Genomic DNA, 15,033 nt, shown 5'->3' with positions numbered 1-15,033 from the left:
GGGGATAAGTAGGCGTGGACTGGCGCTCAGTGTGAACTCTTAGTGCTGGGGGCGGGAGGAGGCATGTGGCCGGGGTGAAGGGTGCGGCCTGTGTGTGTGGAGGCCAGGGGTCTCTCTGGGTCCTGGGCCCTTTCTCTGGAGGACTACTGAGTCCAAAGACCCCTCTGTAGGGTCTCTCTGAGCCTAGAGCCCTTTTGGGACTTCTCTGTGTTCAGAGGACTTTTAGTGGGGAATCTCTGGGGTCTCCTAAGGAGCGGATGGGAGCAGGAGGCAGGGCCTGGAGGCCCTCCAGGAGGTGTGGGGCAAGGATGAGGAGCCTGCTGTGACCCTGGGCCTCTGATCTGTCATGCCAAGGGACACCCTGGCAAGTGGAAAGCCTGCTCTTGGACTCAGCAAATGTAGCAGAGGCAGGGTCAGTTATTTCCTACTCCAGTATGTGGCCCCTGGCTCAGAATCCCCTGTGTATTTCTACTTTCACAGCGTCCTTTGCATAGATTCTCCCAGTTTCTTCTTCTTTCTCCCACCCTCCCCTTCTCGAGTCCTGAGCTCCTAGCTGGCTGGCAATGGCACGAAGGGCTCAGTCTGTAGCAGGCAGTGGATGTATCTGGTACAAGTCTTGGCTGTGTGCTCTTGGGTGAGCCTCGTCCCCTCTCTGGGTGGAGATGAAGCTCTCACAGTGTCCAACATCATTCACTTGTCTCCTACGCGGGCATTGTGATGCCAATGAGAACAATTTCACTGGTGCCAGTCAGCCTGGAAATGGTGCAGAGCTGGGAGGGCCGGGAGCCGTGCCAGTGTGGGGCCTTGGGCCATGCAAAAGGGTGCGAGTCCTAGATTCCTAGGCGGCCAGAGCTGGAAGCAGCTTCACAATTCAGTGAGTACTCATGGCTTATTTAACAGATGGCGAAACAAGCTGAGTAAGGGGACGTGGTCACAAAGCTGACAAGCAGAAGAGCTGGCTTGTCTGGGGACAAGGAACTGGATCGTGGCAGCCCAACTACAGATGGGCTCCTGTCCTCTCAGTGTCGCGGTGGCCCGCAGGTTCACTTCTGGAGCCACGTGTCCTGCAGGAAGGACGTAGGTGCCGGAAGTGGACTGGACCAGGCTGCTCTCTGCACTGTGGGGTCTGGGCAGATCCTGGCTGTCCTGACCTCTCCAAGGATGGGGCCCTGGGGGGCGGGCAGGCAGCTGTACTGATGTACCATTATTCTGCCCACATCTGGGGAGACCACAGCGGTGCCCTACCTAGGGCCTGGATGTCAGCCATCGAGGAAGGGATCTGAGCCCCACCGCTCAGTGTGCGCACAGCGGGAGTCTAGGGAAGTCGGCAGAGAGGCAAAGAGGCTGGACGTCTAAGGCATCTCAAGCCTGGGGGCCACCTGTTCCTATCCCCCTCACCCGGATGTCACTTTGTACGTCTTTTGTTCATGTTGGCCTTCCTTTAGAATGCTCTGACAGCTGTTTTGCAAGACAGCAGAGTATAGGGGTTCATTGCAAACTCAAATCAGATTACCTTGGTTCATTTCCCTGTCCTTGCACTTACTTGCTGTGTGACTTTGAGTAAGTTATATACCGCTCTGTGCCTCACTCTCCCTGTCTTAAAAAGGGGTTAATGATAGTACTCATTCCATGAGGTTGCTGTAAAGAGCCAGGTTCCAGCATGAAGCACTGTGGACTTTAAGGGTTAACACTCATACTAATGGGCGCTACCAGACACAGTGCTGCTGTCAGGCCGGCATCTTCCCCCCTGGAAAGGGAGCTCTTCTTCCCATTTCTTAAGGAGGCCAGCTGAGGTCTGGAGCTGTAGGAACAAGGGTGCTGGAGAGGCTCTAAACCAGAAGCCAGTGAAGGCGGGGGGCTGGAAGAGGCAGGGAGGAAGTGGGGCTCTTCCATGCCCACTGGGAGGGGCATCTTTCCAGCCCTCAGGGACCCGGAAGGCTGTGGAGCCCTGGGCTGGGAAAGATGGCAGGGAAGGAGGGCCAGGATCCTTTGCTTGGAAGGCTTCTGGTTGGAGCTGTGAGTCTGTAAGGAGGCAGCAGTCAGGTGGAGAATGCCAATGACCAGCACGGTGCTTGACTCTGCTCCTCGGCTTCATCCAACTCTCCTGTGGGGGTTAGCTCCCTTCTTTCAGAGGCTGAAAATGACCCTCGAAGATATTAAGTGGCAGGTCCTGGATCCCACAGCTCTGAAGTGGCTGTCCTGCAACTTTGAATCTGGTCCTCTGACTCCACATCCCAAGCCTTTGATCTACAGCCTCTCCCAGACACTACAAGCTAAGGGGTGGGGCGGGGGGGGAAGAGGAGGGACAAAACCCACCAGTTCCATGGCGGGGGACAAGGCCCCCAGAATGTAGCACAAAGCCTGTGCATAAAAGGTGCTCAGATATGTGTTGCATGAACGGTGGGGAGGGACTTGGAAGGCCTGCTCCTAGGAGTGCATTCTCCTGCCTCTGTGACAGAAATAGGGGTGGGGTGGGGAAGGTGTCTGAGGACTGGGGGCTGGGGGAGGTACTGGGATCAGAGCGGACCTCTGTCTCACCTGGAAACCTCTCTGGACTTCCCACACATACCTGCACACATGCTTGCCCAGGTATGCCTCTTGGCCCTGTCCAGCCTCTCCTGCCCCCTCTGCCTCCAGGACCCGGCAGTACCTTATGCCTTCCCGGTTTGCTGTATAGGGAATAGCCTGGCACCGGGATCAGAACTATCCTTCTTGGTACCATGGTATTCTCACAAGAGCTTCGACAGGTAGGATGAGTGGAGATGATGGAGTTAGGAACTGTTAAGCTCTAAGGTCAGAGGACAGGTTGGAGGCAGAACGGGGTCCAAAGGTATTGCAAGTAGAGGAACGGGGCTGAGGGGGCACTTCTCTGAATTAGGCCAGGCTGGGCTCTTCTCAAGGACCTGAGGAACCTGGCTCTGTCTGTCCTTTTTTTATTTTTAATCCAAGGCAGAAGGGGCAGAAGGGACCCCATTTCATCCCTGAGGGGATGGAGAGAATCCCAGAGCCTTGTGCTGGGCCATCGCTCCAGCCCTCTGCAGTCTTCATAGTTGCCAGTAGGTGCCGCCAGTTTGCAACTTTTTGGTCTGTCCCGTGGTCCGGCTTCCAGCCCGGTCTCCCTGCAAGCACTCGGGCAGCCTGCACTTGCAGAAAGCCAGAGGTGGCTCAGACTCCGCGAGGCCGAAAGACTCCTGCCCTACAAGACGAAGTACGAAAGGGAGTCTTCGAGCTGCACTTCAGCTTGGTTGCCCCACAGCTTTGCAGGCCAAGCAAAAAACCAATCAGTGCACTGTGGGCCACAGATCACGCCTGGACAGGTGCCCTTAGCCTTAAACAAGCTGCAAGATAGCAGAAACCTCTGTGTGGGCGGACTGGCAGGGATTAGGGTATCCGAGAAAGACCTTAGGAGATGGGTCCCTGCACCAAATGCTATTCTCTGGCTCCTCTCAATCCCAGCAGGATTGGGGCAAGGGCTGGGGATATAGGACATCACAGAGTGGAAGAACAGCCCCATGCTAGCCCAAGTTGGAAAAAGGCACCCCCTTCCTCAAACCCTTGACTGCCACCTGCTGGGAAACCGTCACAACTACACAAATACACAATGGCTGCAAGAGCAGTGTCCCCGAAGTTGTTCAGACGCAACCCGAGAGTGTTGTGAGTGGGCAATCCCGCAGGCCAATTTTCCTTCCAGGAGTGCGTTGGGACAGTTGAAGCAAACACCCAGGAAAGAAGAGGCTTGGCACCTCTCCTCCCTCCCAGGCCTTCAGTCGATTCCACGCCAGAGAAGGCAGAGTGGACCAGGGTCCGGATGAGCCTTGGGGGATCCTGGGGAAAGGGGAGGTTGCAAGGGTTCAGCGGGAAGAGAGTCTTGGGCCGCCAGGCCTTCCTGACCCCTCGCTGGGTGCTTGTGCCTCCTTCTCCACCCCACACGGCCCGATCTCCAGCAGAAGCCTGGAAGCCCTGGGGTGGGGTGGGAAGGACTCCGGCCAGGGACATTGAATTCGCAGAGCAGGGAGTCCTGGCGGGAAGGTTCTGTTCTTAGTGGGGACTGAGGGCAGCGTCGGTGGGGGTGGGGCAGAATCCTCTGAGATTGGTGGGGGGAGGGGGCCAAACCCAGCCCCTTCGCTTCGCCTCTCCCGCTCTCCCCTCCCGACTCGGGTTCAGAGGCGCCCTGGGCGCCTGCAAAGCTTCCCAACCGCGCCGCTTCCTTCTTCGGCAGCAAAGGACTTTCAGATGTTGGAGCGGCGGCGGCGACTCAGGACAGCGCCCCCTCCCCCTAACGGCCGCCTCTCCCTCTCCCCCTCGCCCGCCCGGGCTCCCCCACCTCTGGGAAGGCGCTGGGGGTGTGGCCAGGGGCCGGTATAAAGTCCGCGGGGGGAGCCGGTCCCGGGCAGCCGCTCAGCCCCCAGCCCCCGCCGCCCGCCGCCCGCCTAGGCCAGGCCGAGGATGCGGCGCAGCGCCCGCGCGGCCAGGCTCGCTCCGCTCCGGCGCGCTTGCTAACTTCCCCGAATCCGTCCCGGTCCTCCAGCCCGGCCGCCCCGTCTCCCAGCGCCCTCCGGGTCGGGTCTTCCAGGCGCGCCGGGCGCTGCCGCCGCGTGCCCCCAGCTACCCGCCTGCGCGCCCGCGCTCCCCGCCCCGTCCTCGCCCGACCATGCTGTCCCTCTGCCTCGTGGTCGCCCTGCTGCTGGCCTCCGGGCCCCAGCCGAGCCTGGGCGACGAAGCCATCCACTGCCCGCCCTGCTCCGAGGAGAAGCTGGCGCGCTGCCGCCCCCCCGTGGGCTGCGAGGAGCTGGTGCGGGAGCCGGGCTGCGGCTGTTGCGCCACTTGCGCCCTGGGCTTGGGGATGCCCTGCGGGGTGTACACCCAGCGCTGCGGCTCGGGCCTGCGCTGCTACCCGCCCCGGGGGGTGGAGAAACCCCTGCACACGCTGATGCAAGGACAAGGCGTGTGCATGGAGCTGGCGGAGATCGAGGCCATCCAGGCAAGCATGCAGCCCTCTGGTAAGACACCCTGCCCTCGCTCGACCTCTTGGTGCGCTCTTCCCTCCTCCGGCTGGCCTGGAAGGCCCTGGAAAAATCCCCCGTGAGCTGAGGAGAAGGCAGGGACGTGGCAGGGCCTGACTGGCACGGGACAGGCTCAGCCAAAGAAACTGCTCCCCAGTTCCCAACAGCCTGTTGCCACGGCTAAGGGGACTGTGTCCCATCCCTATGTCTCAAATCTCCCACCGGTGCTATCTGGGAAGAGGTCTGGCTGCTGGTGACAGAGTGGCAAATGTAGTGACCAGGTCTGGTCAAGAGAGCTGTCCACGGCCAGTGAACTGGAGCATGGGGGTGGAGTGGGGGTGGGGACAGCTCTGTTCCTGAACCAGGGCCTGCCCCTCACCCTGGACGCCGGTGAAACCCCAGGGGCTGAGGAGCCAGAGCTGGACATCCTCACGTGGTGGAGTGGGAAATACAAAGGAGGTGGCCTTTGGTGGTGAGGGCTGCCAGGCTGCCAGGCTGCCCGTCCCCAAAGCCGTAGGCAGCTCACCTTGCTGTTGGAGGGCTGTGCAAAGACAGGGGTCTCTGCCCGGCCTGGTCTCCAAGCTCCCCTGCTCCCTCTTCCTGGCAGGTGCCACGTGAGCTGGCAGAAGAGAAGTCTTGGCTCCCAGCCCAGAGCTGCGGAAACCTCGTGGGTGTGGGATAGGGGATAGCGATGGGGAGGGCGGGAGAGAGACCTTTTAGCCCTAACCTCATTCTTACACTTTCTCTGTTTCCATTCCTCAGTGAGCCGGTCTCAGCTTCTCTCCCATGTCTCTTTCGGCCTTGTGTTCTTTTGTTCTTTCCTGCTTTGTCTCTCAGCAGCCAGTTTCACTAACGACGTCCTGAGTTCTCTTTCTCAGTTTCTCTCTCTCGCTCGCGCTCTCTCGCCAGCTTGTTCCACGCTTCTGTTTCTGTCGCACGGCCTCTCACTTTCATCTCGCTTTCCATTTTTCTGCTGCCTGGTCTTTCCATCACTGTTTTTATCTTTCTGCTCCCCTTGGACCCTCTCTGCCTGTCTGTATCTCTGCCTCCGTTTCTTGTTCCCGCTCCGTCTGTTTCGCTCTCCCTGTGCCTCTGTGTCTGTCTCTCTTCCTGGTGCTTCAAGCTTCCATTGTTGCAGTCCGGATGCTGGGACTCTGGCCCCAAGCTTCCTGCCCAGGGTCCCAGACCGCTCCACTTCCTCAATCTTCTGCCGCCTGTTAGCTGGAGGAGAGCAGGATGCAGGGAAAACAGGAAGGAGGTGGACCCCAGGGGTCCGGGCCTCTGGCCTCGCTGCCCTTCCTGCCCCTGGGCAGAGAGAGATGGGTCAGCAGAAAACAGCCTGGCACCCAGCTCGTCGGGAGGAGGGGTCCTGGGGAGTAAGTTGCTGATCTTGGGGCACAGATGCCAGCACCAGTGAGGCTGGGAGTGAGGGCTGAGCCCTTGGGCTCCTTGGGTACAACGGGGGCCAGTTTCCTTTTGAATTCTCCACCCTCCGCTGGCTGGCGGGTGTCTGGCACCAGATAAAGATGGCCGCCTCCTCCTCTCTTGCCCACTGGAACAGAGGAGCCCTCAGAGGGTCTTCTGCTTTGCTTAGGTAGGAAGACCCCATTCTTTGGTGGAGGATAGTCTGACCCTGTCGCACGGCTTGGCACGGACAGCTGGTGGCTGCCCTGTGGACACAAGGCAAACTGGCCTGCAGAGGTGACTAGGAGTGGGTTGGCTTCAGGTCCCTGTTGGATTTCGGAGCCCAGGTGGCTAATGTGTCTCCCCCTTCCCTCTTTGCTTTGTCCTCCACCCATGCTGAAGATGCAGGCAGCTGGAGGGGGCGAAGGGGGAATCAGGAGGGTCGGGGAAGCTAGGTACCTGCTTGGTAGGCAGGGTCCATGCGCTGTCACCTCCTGGTCATCAGAGAAGTCCTCCCCTACCACGGCCTGGGCCACGCTGCACCAGGGGAAGGACGCCCCCTAGAGTTGTGCAGCAGCTCTGCAGGGTCTTTGGTGAGAGAAGGTGACCAGGGCTCAGACCCTATCCTGCTACCCTCTTTAGCCTTATACTGTCAATAGGGCATTGTCCCTCCTGGGGGTCCCCTCCCGCAGCCCAACCCCAATCTGCCCCCTGCAGCCCAGGAATGCTGGGTGGAGGGCATCAGGCGGTTCTCTGCGTCTTCCTCTTGGGGCTGAGCTTCAGCAGGTGGTTGGGGACAGGCATTCCCTTGGTTTGCCTCCTCCTCGGCCAGCTATGGCTCAGCTGCCGCTGCTGTGCACCAGGGGCAGGTCTTCCCCACCCTCCCCACCCTCCCCCACCCGTCCATCTCCAGCCAGCTCCAGGCAGCCAGGTTGTGGATTAACACGGCTGTGGCCGCCAGAGGTGGAGCGGGACATGTGCGTCACAAGTCCACAATTCTGCCTCGGGGTCCTGACCCTCCACTCGTGGAATCTGGGGGAGTGTTCAGTGGGGAGATCAGCCTTGGACAGGGAGTTCCTAAACTGGGCCCTGGGTCCCTCTGGGACAGGGTTAGGGAACAGGGAGGCTGGGTTAATTTTTAGTCAACGCAGCAAATATTGTCCTCCGTACTTCAGTACTGGGAATCCAGGCATGACATGGGAGCCGGCCTTCCCAGAAATTCTATGCCTTGGGGGAGGAGGGCTGGAGGAGCAGGGCTGCTTGGCATTTTTCCTGTAGTATTGGCAAAGCAATATTACCAGTTGGTTCCTCGGCGATCAAGAATCTTTTCCGTTTAAAGACGTAGGAGCTGCGAGTTAAGTCTGCCCGTCCAGTTTGCTCAGCTGTGAAATGGGGATGGTGACAGGACCTGCCTCGCAGGGTGGGAACGTCTGGCAAGGAGCAAGGCTCAGTAAGCTGACGTTGATGAGGATGGCAATGAAGAAAGGGTTGCTGCTGGGACTCGAGGACCAGTAGGACAAGGGAGCAGAGTTGGGGGGACATTCAGAGGAACTAAGGGGTGGGTGGACTTTGGGGCCTCTTGTTGCTGTGTGCACGAGGAGAGCCCCACTGCCTTAGCAGGCTCTTCAGGCCCAGGCCAGTAGTACAGCACAAAGGTGAGGGGCTTCCCAAGTCAGCCCTCAAAGAAGGGGCCTGGGCTCCACACAGGTGGTCCTGGCTTGTCCTCCTCGGGAAATGTCTTTCTGGCTGAGCAGGTGAGTGAGTCCCCAGGTTGCAGCTGGAGCTTTGTGTCTGAATGACTGGGCCGCTCGGCTCCCAGCCTGGCCGGCTCATGGGAGGGGCTGGACATGGGGGGGGGGGTCCCGTGGTGGGGGAAATCACACAGCAAGGAGGAGGAACTCCTCCATCTTCCACCACACACTGTCAGCCTCTCCTCGCTCTGGACTCCTTCCCTTGCTCAGCAGAGACCACAGCTGCCACGTGTGGGTGTCCGTTAGCTAGCACCCATGGGCGGCTGAGGAGGAGCCCCAGCCTGCCTTGGAAGCCCCATATCCCACACAGGCTTTTCGGAAGTGAGACCTTTCAGGGGGCTACGTCTGACTCCAGCCTCTGCGTAGTGGGGAGCCCGCGGGCATGGGCATGAATTTTTTCCAGAGGGCACCATGGGAGTGAACAGCACCAGGCAGCTGGAACTCTAGCAGAAGTAGCAAGTATGCAAGCGGTTCTGGGAGCTGGGAGACCCAGTGCTGTAACCTCTACCCCCCAAAGCCCAGTGCCTAGGGGCGGATCCTGGGGTGGGTCCTCAGTGTGCCAGGCAAGCAAGCCTGGGCAGGGCAAAGTTAGAGATTAGATGGAAAGTCAACAGCCTAGGGTACAGAGACTGGGGAAACCCTAGTGCCCTGTCCAAGGTCTGTGTCTCTGACCGGGGCCGGGTCCGAGTGCCAGAGTGCCCGTGGGTGTGCTCTTGTGAACGCATGGTGTGCGTGGTCATGTGATTATGTGTTTGTTTGTGGTTCTTGGGTGTCCATCCTTTTGTGTGTGAGTGGGAGGACGGGATTCCTTGGTGGCTCCCTGTCCTGGTGAGAGTAAGGAGCTGTTGTCCCTCTCTGGAGGGCTCTAGTGTAAGCTTGGGCAGGAACTAGGGCTCGGTGGGCTTGGCCTTGGGGAGCCCAACCAGGGGGAGGCCAGGCAGGCTGCTGGCAACCCTCTCCAGGTGACTCAGGCCAGACCAACTCCAGCACAGGAACTCCACATCCAGGCTCGCCCTGTGCTCTCCGCAGCCCAAGGTTTCAGTGAGCGCGCTCAGTCGCCCTCCCAAACACCCCAAACGTCTGCTAGCAGTCCCCTGAGGGGGTAATCGTTTGTGATTTTCTGCTCACAGACACTCCACATGGGAAAGCAGTTGTTACAGAACCTGCACTCCGTCTTCTAGTAGGACCCTTGAGGCCTCTACTGCCCTACACCCCCGTGGTGGGCAGCTGGCCGCTTTCCGGGCACCCCTTGCCTGAGAAAGCTTGTCCTTACTCTTTGAGCTCCTGGAGCCTCAGAACTTTCTTCCCCAGAGGAAGTTGTTCCCTACCAAGAGGAACAGGAGTTGCCGGGCAAAGCTGTGCTTTCTCTATGGTTGTGGAAAGAAAGCAAACTCAGGAAAAATAAAGGCTGTCCAGTTTGGGAGGGGACGCCCTCGACCCAGTGGCCTGGGCTGTGGCAGGCAAGGCCTGGTGATGTCCTCCAGCCTTTCCCAGGGCCTTGGGCCGCAGCTTAGTGCAGTTCTGTCCTTCCAAGGTTTGGTTCTCATTCTTTTGGTGTGTTTCCTCTTTCTGTCTGTACCTCAGCTCCAGCCTACACCCCTGAAACACAAACCTCATGACTTTGTGCAGGGTGGGTCAACGAGGGAGGGAGTCCTGGGCCTTCCTGGGTCTTTTGGACCAGGAAGGTTCTCTGGGAGGGTCTCTGAAGACAGCCCAATCCCAGACTTCCTCTGGTTCCTAAAGGAGGTTCAGGGTCTAGTCTCCTAAGGTCTCCTTGGCATGATCCTTGTCCACTTCTTTTGCTGCCTGCCTGCACTGGCTAGGAGGGCTAGCTTGGTGTCTTGGCTGTGGTTGACCCTCAGGAACTTGATGAGTGACAGGAGTTCCCTCTGCATTGTCCTCTGGATGGCACACGTGCAGAAGGGCGGATCATATCTCTGCTCCAATGATGCCTCTCTCAGGCAGCCCTCCACCCATGACAAAATCCTCTTCCCCTTGATGACTCCATTTTATTGGTGATCCTTGGTGTGGAACCTTGACAAAGACTTTCTAGGGGTCTAGATTGCTTCTTGCCTGAATTCCCTTTATCTGCATGCTTCCCCCAACCCCCAACACTCTAAGTAGGAGAATAGAGAAAGGGAAGCAACCCCCAGCTTTGGCTAGGCGGAAAAATACCATTTGACCCAGAGGCAGCTCTGGGACCACTGCCACGCATGGAGGAACCTGCTAACTCCTCAGGAAAAAAAAATCCTGACGCAAACCAGATGTAACCTCCTGTCCGGCTGCCAACATCTGGAATGCTGGCAGGGGCCTTGTGCTCAGCTTGCAGTGAGCTGCCAAGCCCCAGCCTTGCAGAGGGGCTCAGATCTGCAGAGAGGTCTCCCACTCTCTCTCTCTCTCTCCAGCTCAGCCCTGCATTCTGGCTTTGGCTGCCTGGAGGGAGGAGCCGCGGCTCTGATCCTGGGACTTCTGGATGGGGTTCTTGTTGAGCTCAGAGAGTGCAGATCTCATAGATGGGGCGAGAGGCCAGTCTCTTTGCTCCCATCTCCAGGTGCTCGGTGCCTTGGCTCAGGGCAACAGACGTGGATTTTGGATGGGATCTGAAGCCTAGGGATGAGAAACTTTGAGACAGGGGCTGAGGAATGAGGGGGGGTGTTCTCTTGGTCCTGGGGCCACACAGGGAGTCACACACACACACACACTCACTCACTCCTGCTTCTGCGCTCCCACCCAGCCAATGGGGAGCGTCTGTGGGCCAGATTTTTCATCACTCATGGAAACTTTGATTCTGGCTGTTGGGTAGAGTGTCAGCAGCAAGCACCTGGGGATCCCTTGGCTAGCCCAGCCAGACATTGGAAAGAGCAGGGAGACAGAAAAAGAAAGCAGGCAGAGAGGGGGATGGTGGGGAACTGAATGGCACGGGGTGGGGGCAGTAATGGGGAGGGGACCCCCTGCCTGCTGCAGACCTCCCTGCAGGGCCCAAGGGATTCTGCTGCCATCTGGGCAGCTGCAGCTGGTGACTCACTGGAGGGCTGGACTGGGCGGGGTGAGGGACAAGTCAAGGACTTTAAGAGCAACGATCTTCTAGGAGATCCAGGGGAGCGGGGAGGAGATGGGGGGCTGCTTTGGTTTCTTGCTGTCCTCCAGGCCCCATTGCCAGGCTGGAGAGTCTCCAAGAGGGAGAAAGTGGGGGAGGGGGCTGGTGTGATGTCCTTTTCCGGTGCTGACGCTCCCCATCTTGTCTGGACTGCAGACAAGGACGAGGGCGATCACCCCAACAACAGCTTCAGCCCCTGCAGCGCCCATGACCGCAGGTGCCTGCAGAAGCATTTCGCCAAGATGCGAGACCGGAGCTCCAGTGGGGGCAAGATGAAGATTATTGGGGCGCCCCGCGAAGACGTCCGGCCTGTGGTGAGGAGCTCTGACTCACACACGTGCATGTGCCTAGACACACACACACACAGAGACGCACACACATGCACACACGCATGCACATGCACACACATGCACACATGCATCCACCACCATCATCACCCGATCTGGGCTGTGTTCATCCGGCAGACATTCTGTGGACACCTACTGTGTGCCAGATACACCTAGTGTGTGTCATCTTTCCTTGGAGTGATTTTCCTGCTCATCAGTTGTATACTTCGGTACAGTGGAAGCGATTGTTAAATACTGAAATGCTTCTGTACTGGCTGGGAAAAAAGCAGCTACCCCAAGCCTCCCCCACCCACCCCGCCCCGGGTATTTCTTGGCCCTTCCCAGTAACGAGGGGGTTAATGCTGGTCACTGCCGTAACCCTTGCCACCCTGCTGCAGGGTCTGGCTCCTGTGCTTTCTGATGGGCGGCTCTGAGGGGTGCTTGGGTCCTACAAGTTGTCGCTGACATGACTTCATGGCTCCCTCCCTGGCCTCTCCCAGGGAGCTGAGTCCTGTCTGGTCCTGCTACCTCTCTCCCTTCTGCTGAGCGGTTTCGTCCTCCTCTCCCCCAGCCCCAGGGTTCCTGCCAGAGTGAGCTGCACCGGGCCCTTGAGCGGCTGGCCGCCTCGCAGAGCCGCACCCACGAGGACCTCTTCATCATCCCCATCCCCAACTGCGACCGCAACGGCAACTTCCACCCCAAGCAGGTGCGGATGGGAGGGGCGTCTCTCCAACCTGGCCCTTGGGCCCTTCCCGAATCCCACCCCGTGTCGGTGCCTCCCTCATTTTGGAGATAAGGAGGCTGAGGTGCAGAGAGGTGTAAACAGGGCCCAGAGTCAGAGAGAGAGAGAGAGAGAGATAGGGGTGGCGGGACCCTGCCTCCCGGCCCAGGGCTGCTTATCCCTGGAGTCACCACCATCCTTGGGCTCCCAGCGCTCTCCCTTCCCAGGAGCAGCGGAAGGGCCTGAGGCAGGGAGGAAGCTCAGCCCATCCCTTACCCCAGCCTGTGCAGCAGAACCACCTGAGGAACAGGATTTGGGGTGGAATCAGAGGAAGGGGGGCAGGAGAGAAGACACAGAGGCGGCCGCCTCCGTATTCCTTCCTGCCCTTGGAACTTGGGGTATCCTCTGGTCTCACAGGAGGCTGGGATGTTTGGGTGGGATTGGCCCATCAGGGTGGGTCCCAGGGTGCCTTGTGCTGGATACAGCCTGAGGTCCCCGGCTCCAGCCCTCTGGGCTCTGGACACATCCAGCGAGCCAGCAGAGGTCTGGCTGGGAGCACAGAGGCTCTCGTGCTCTGGACACCCCAGGAGAATTCAGGCGGGTGTGAGGTCTTGTGTAATGCCGGAAGGCCCAGAGAGAGTTCCCCGAAGTCAGTGCCCGCCCAACTCCAACCTTTATCCCAACACCGATTTTATCCTGTTCCCAATTCTCTAGACTTTTCCCCTCTGATTTTTAAAACAATTAATATACATTATTTTATTAGGGCAGTTCTAGGTTTATAGAAAAACTGGACAGAAAGTATACAGCTGCCTTGTACTGCCGTTCTCCCCCTGGCCAGTTTCCCTTGTGTTTGATGTCTTACATTAGAGTGGCTTACTCCTTGCAGCTGATGGACCAGTAGTGCTATATGATTGTTAACAGGGTCCATAACTAGGTTCCACTTCTTGTGTTGCCTAATTCCATGTATGTTTTCTTCCTGCAGTTTTTATCCCAGTGAAAGCTGGGACACTTGACTCCATCCCCAGACAAATTCTGGCCCTTGGCCCTGGAACTAACCTTCACTGTAACTCTAATTCTACCCTGAAATAGGCTTTTGCTCTCATGCCCTCTACTGTCTAATCCTAATCTAAACTTCAGCCTGACCTTAGTTGCTCTGACCTTGACCTCTGCCCATAGCCCAGTTCTGTTTCTGACCTGGGCTGTAACCCTTACCAGACTCAAGTTTTACTCCTAATTCCTAATTCAACTGCAGCCCTTACCCTGGTCTTACCTTAATCCCAGTTTGGATCCTGCCATTGACTCCACCAAGCACATCCCTGAAGCATCTCCGACCTGAACCAACCTTTCTAACCCAGGCCTTTGCAGGGTCCTGCCTCCCCAGACGCTCTGGACCTCGCCTTCCTAGCCAAGTGCTCCCTACCGGAGTGAGCTCAGGGGACCCACACTCAGAGATGAGCCTCCTCCCTGTCTGACTTGGGGGCTGAGCTGCGGTTGAGGCGGGACGCTGGGGCTTTTCTGTCCCTGTCTGCCAGCTGACTGCTCATGCCCCTCCTGTCTTGGCAGTGTCACCCAGCCCTGGATGGGCAGCGCGGCAAGTGCTGGTGTGTGGATCGGAAGACGGGGGTGAAGCTTCCAGGCGGCCTGGAGCCCAAGGGGGAGCTGGACTGCCACCAACTGGCCGACAGCTTCCGAGAGTGAGCCCTGCCTCTGGCGGGGGGCTCATGCCCCCTGCTCCCCCCTGCTCTGAGAGTGCAGAGCTGACCCAGAGTGGGGTCTGGATCTGAGTCCTGGCTCTGCCTGTGGCCCAGAAATTTCCCTTGGGGTGTGTGCGTGTGTGTGTGCATGTATGTGTGTGTCTTGATGGGCATGGATGTGCCATTGGGTGAGCCAGAGCCTAGAGTGTCCTATTTGGGCTTAGAGAGCCCAGGAGGTCGCAGAGTGGTGATGGGGAGCCCTGGCGCGTTTCCAACTTGATTCTGAATTCATTCCTCTATCTACCCACCCACCCACCCATCTGAAAACATGTATTGACCACATACTATGTTCCAGCTCTTATTCCGACTTCCTCTGATTTGGGTATATGGGATCCCTCCTTCAGGTGAGCACAAGCCTGTGAGAGAAGAGAAGTCTCATTCCCAGAGTCGGAGGAGAAGAGAGATATATGTTCCTTGACCGTTGTCCCGCCCACCGTCCAGTTGCGGGGGAAGGGAGGGCACAGGGAAGGCGAGGGGTGTGGATGGCTCAATGATGGTGTGGCTTTGACCCACTCCCAAGGCTCCCCTTCCTCTCTTCCCCAGGACCCTCAGGGGCAGGGGCCTGCAGGGACAAGCCCACTTTGGGGTCCAGGTATCCTTTGGCTTGGTTTCCTAGCAACCAAGTCCCTGCTGGATGGGAGAGGAGGGATTGGAAGAAGTTCTGCTGAACAGAGGGTTGGGCGGTTGGAGCATCTTTTGGAGCAGTCAGAGTGGGAAGAGAGGATGCAGCCTTGGACTGAATGTGCCTCGTGCCGAAGAGGACCCGCCTGCTGGGGTCCGGCTCCCTGCAGCCAGGCCGTCACGGGATGACCGGACCCCATGCTTCCGGTGGCTCGCCACTGTGGCTCTCCCGTTTACTCCTTCCCCTTCACCTCCTCCCCTGCTCCTCCCGAGGCCCCTGGGCGTTTTCTGGATGGAAGGAGACTTAAGAACCTTCCAGTTTGCCAGCAAGTCTTTTCTTCTACTTTTTTTTTTTT

At 58.5% G+C, this 15,033-nt stretch overlaps 1 protein-coding gene and 1 long non-coding RNA gene across 4 annotated transcripts; one reads left to right on the top strand and one right to left on the bottom strand.

Moving 5' to 3' along the window:
* Nucleotides 1-2,917: 2,917 nt before the first annotated feature.
* Nucleotides 2,918-6,215, bottom strand: LOC138846090 (uncharacterized). 2 transcript variants are annotated; one of them, XR_016224134.1, is made up of 3 exons: nt 5,530-6,194; nt 3,744-3,825; nt 2,918-3,196 (listed from the first exon to the last, which is right to left on the bottom strand). It is a non-coding gene; the product is annotated as an uncharacterized LOC138846090 (long non-coding RNA). The 2 variants fall into 2 exon arrangements; XR_011383478.2 differs by lacking the exon at nt 3,744-3,825 and having other exon boundaries at nt 5,530-6,215.
* On the top strand, nt 4,393-15,033 carry IGFBP4 (insulin like growth factor binding protein 4). 2 transcript variants are annotated; one of them, XM_002719357.6, is made up of 4 exons: nt 4,393-5,000; nt 11,412-11,569; nt 12,153-12,287; nt 13,866-15,033. In XM_002719357.6, exons 1-4 carry the CDS (start codon nt 4,652-4,654, stop codon nt 13,998-14,000), a joined length of 777 nt encoding a protein of 258 aa, XP_002719403.1. In that variant the 5' UTR covers nt 4,393-4,651; the 3' UTR covers nt 14,001-15,033. The 2 variants fall into 2 exon arrangements, with proteins under 2 accessions (XP_002719403.1, XP_089174156.1); XM_089318030.1 differs by lacking the exon at nt 4,393-5,000 and adding an exon at nt 7,684-7,857.

This window comes from Oryctolagus cuniculus, chromosome 17 (genome assembly GCF_051225735.1).
Source record: "Oryctolagus cuniculus isolate XC-2025 breed Fujian yellow rabbit chromosome 17, ASM5122573v1, whole genome shotgun sequence".
Classification (NCBI taxonomy): domain Eukaryota; kingdom Metazoa; phylum Chordata; class Mammalia; order Lagomorpha; family Leporidae; genus Oryctolagus; species Oryctolagus cuniculus.
The sequence above is the reverse complement of the archived record's forward strand: the minus strand, read 5'-3'. Positions and strand labels throughout refer to the sequence as shown.

Excerpts from the sequence above, each read along its gene's own strand:
- IGFBP4 (XM_002719357.6), top strand. The coding sequence starts at position 4,652 with ATGCTGTCCCTCTGCCTCGTGGTCGCCCTGCTGCTGGCCTCCGGGCCC. Across the intron at positions 5,001-11,411 it reads GGCAAGCATGCAGCCCTCTG|ACAAGGACGAGGGCGATCAC; the intron begins GTAAGACACCCT and ends TCTGGACTGCAG. Across the intron at positions 11,570-12,152 it reads GCGAAGACGTCCGGCCTGTG|CCCCAGGGTTCCTGCCAGAG; the intron begins GTGAGGAGCTCT and ends CCTCTCCCCCAG.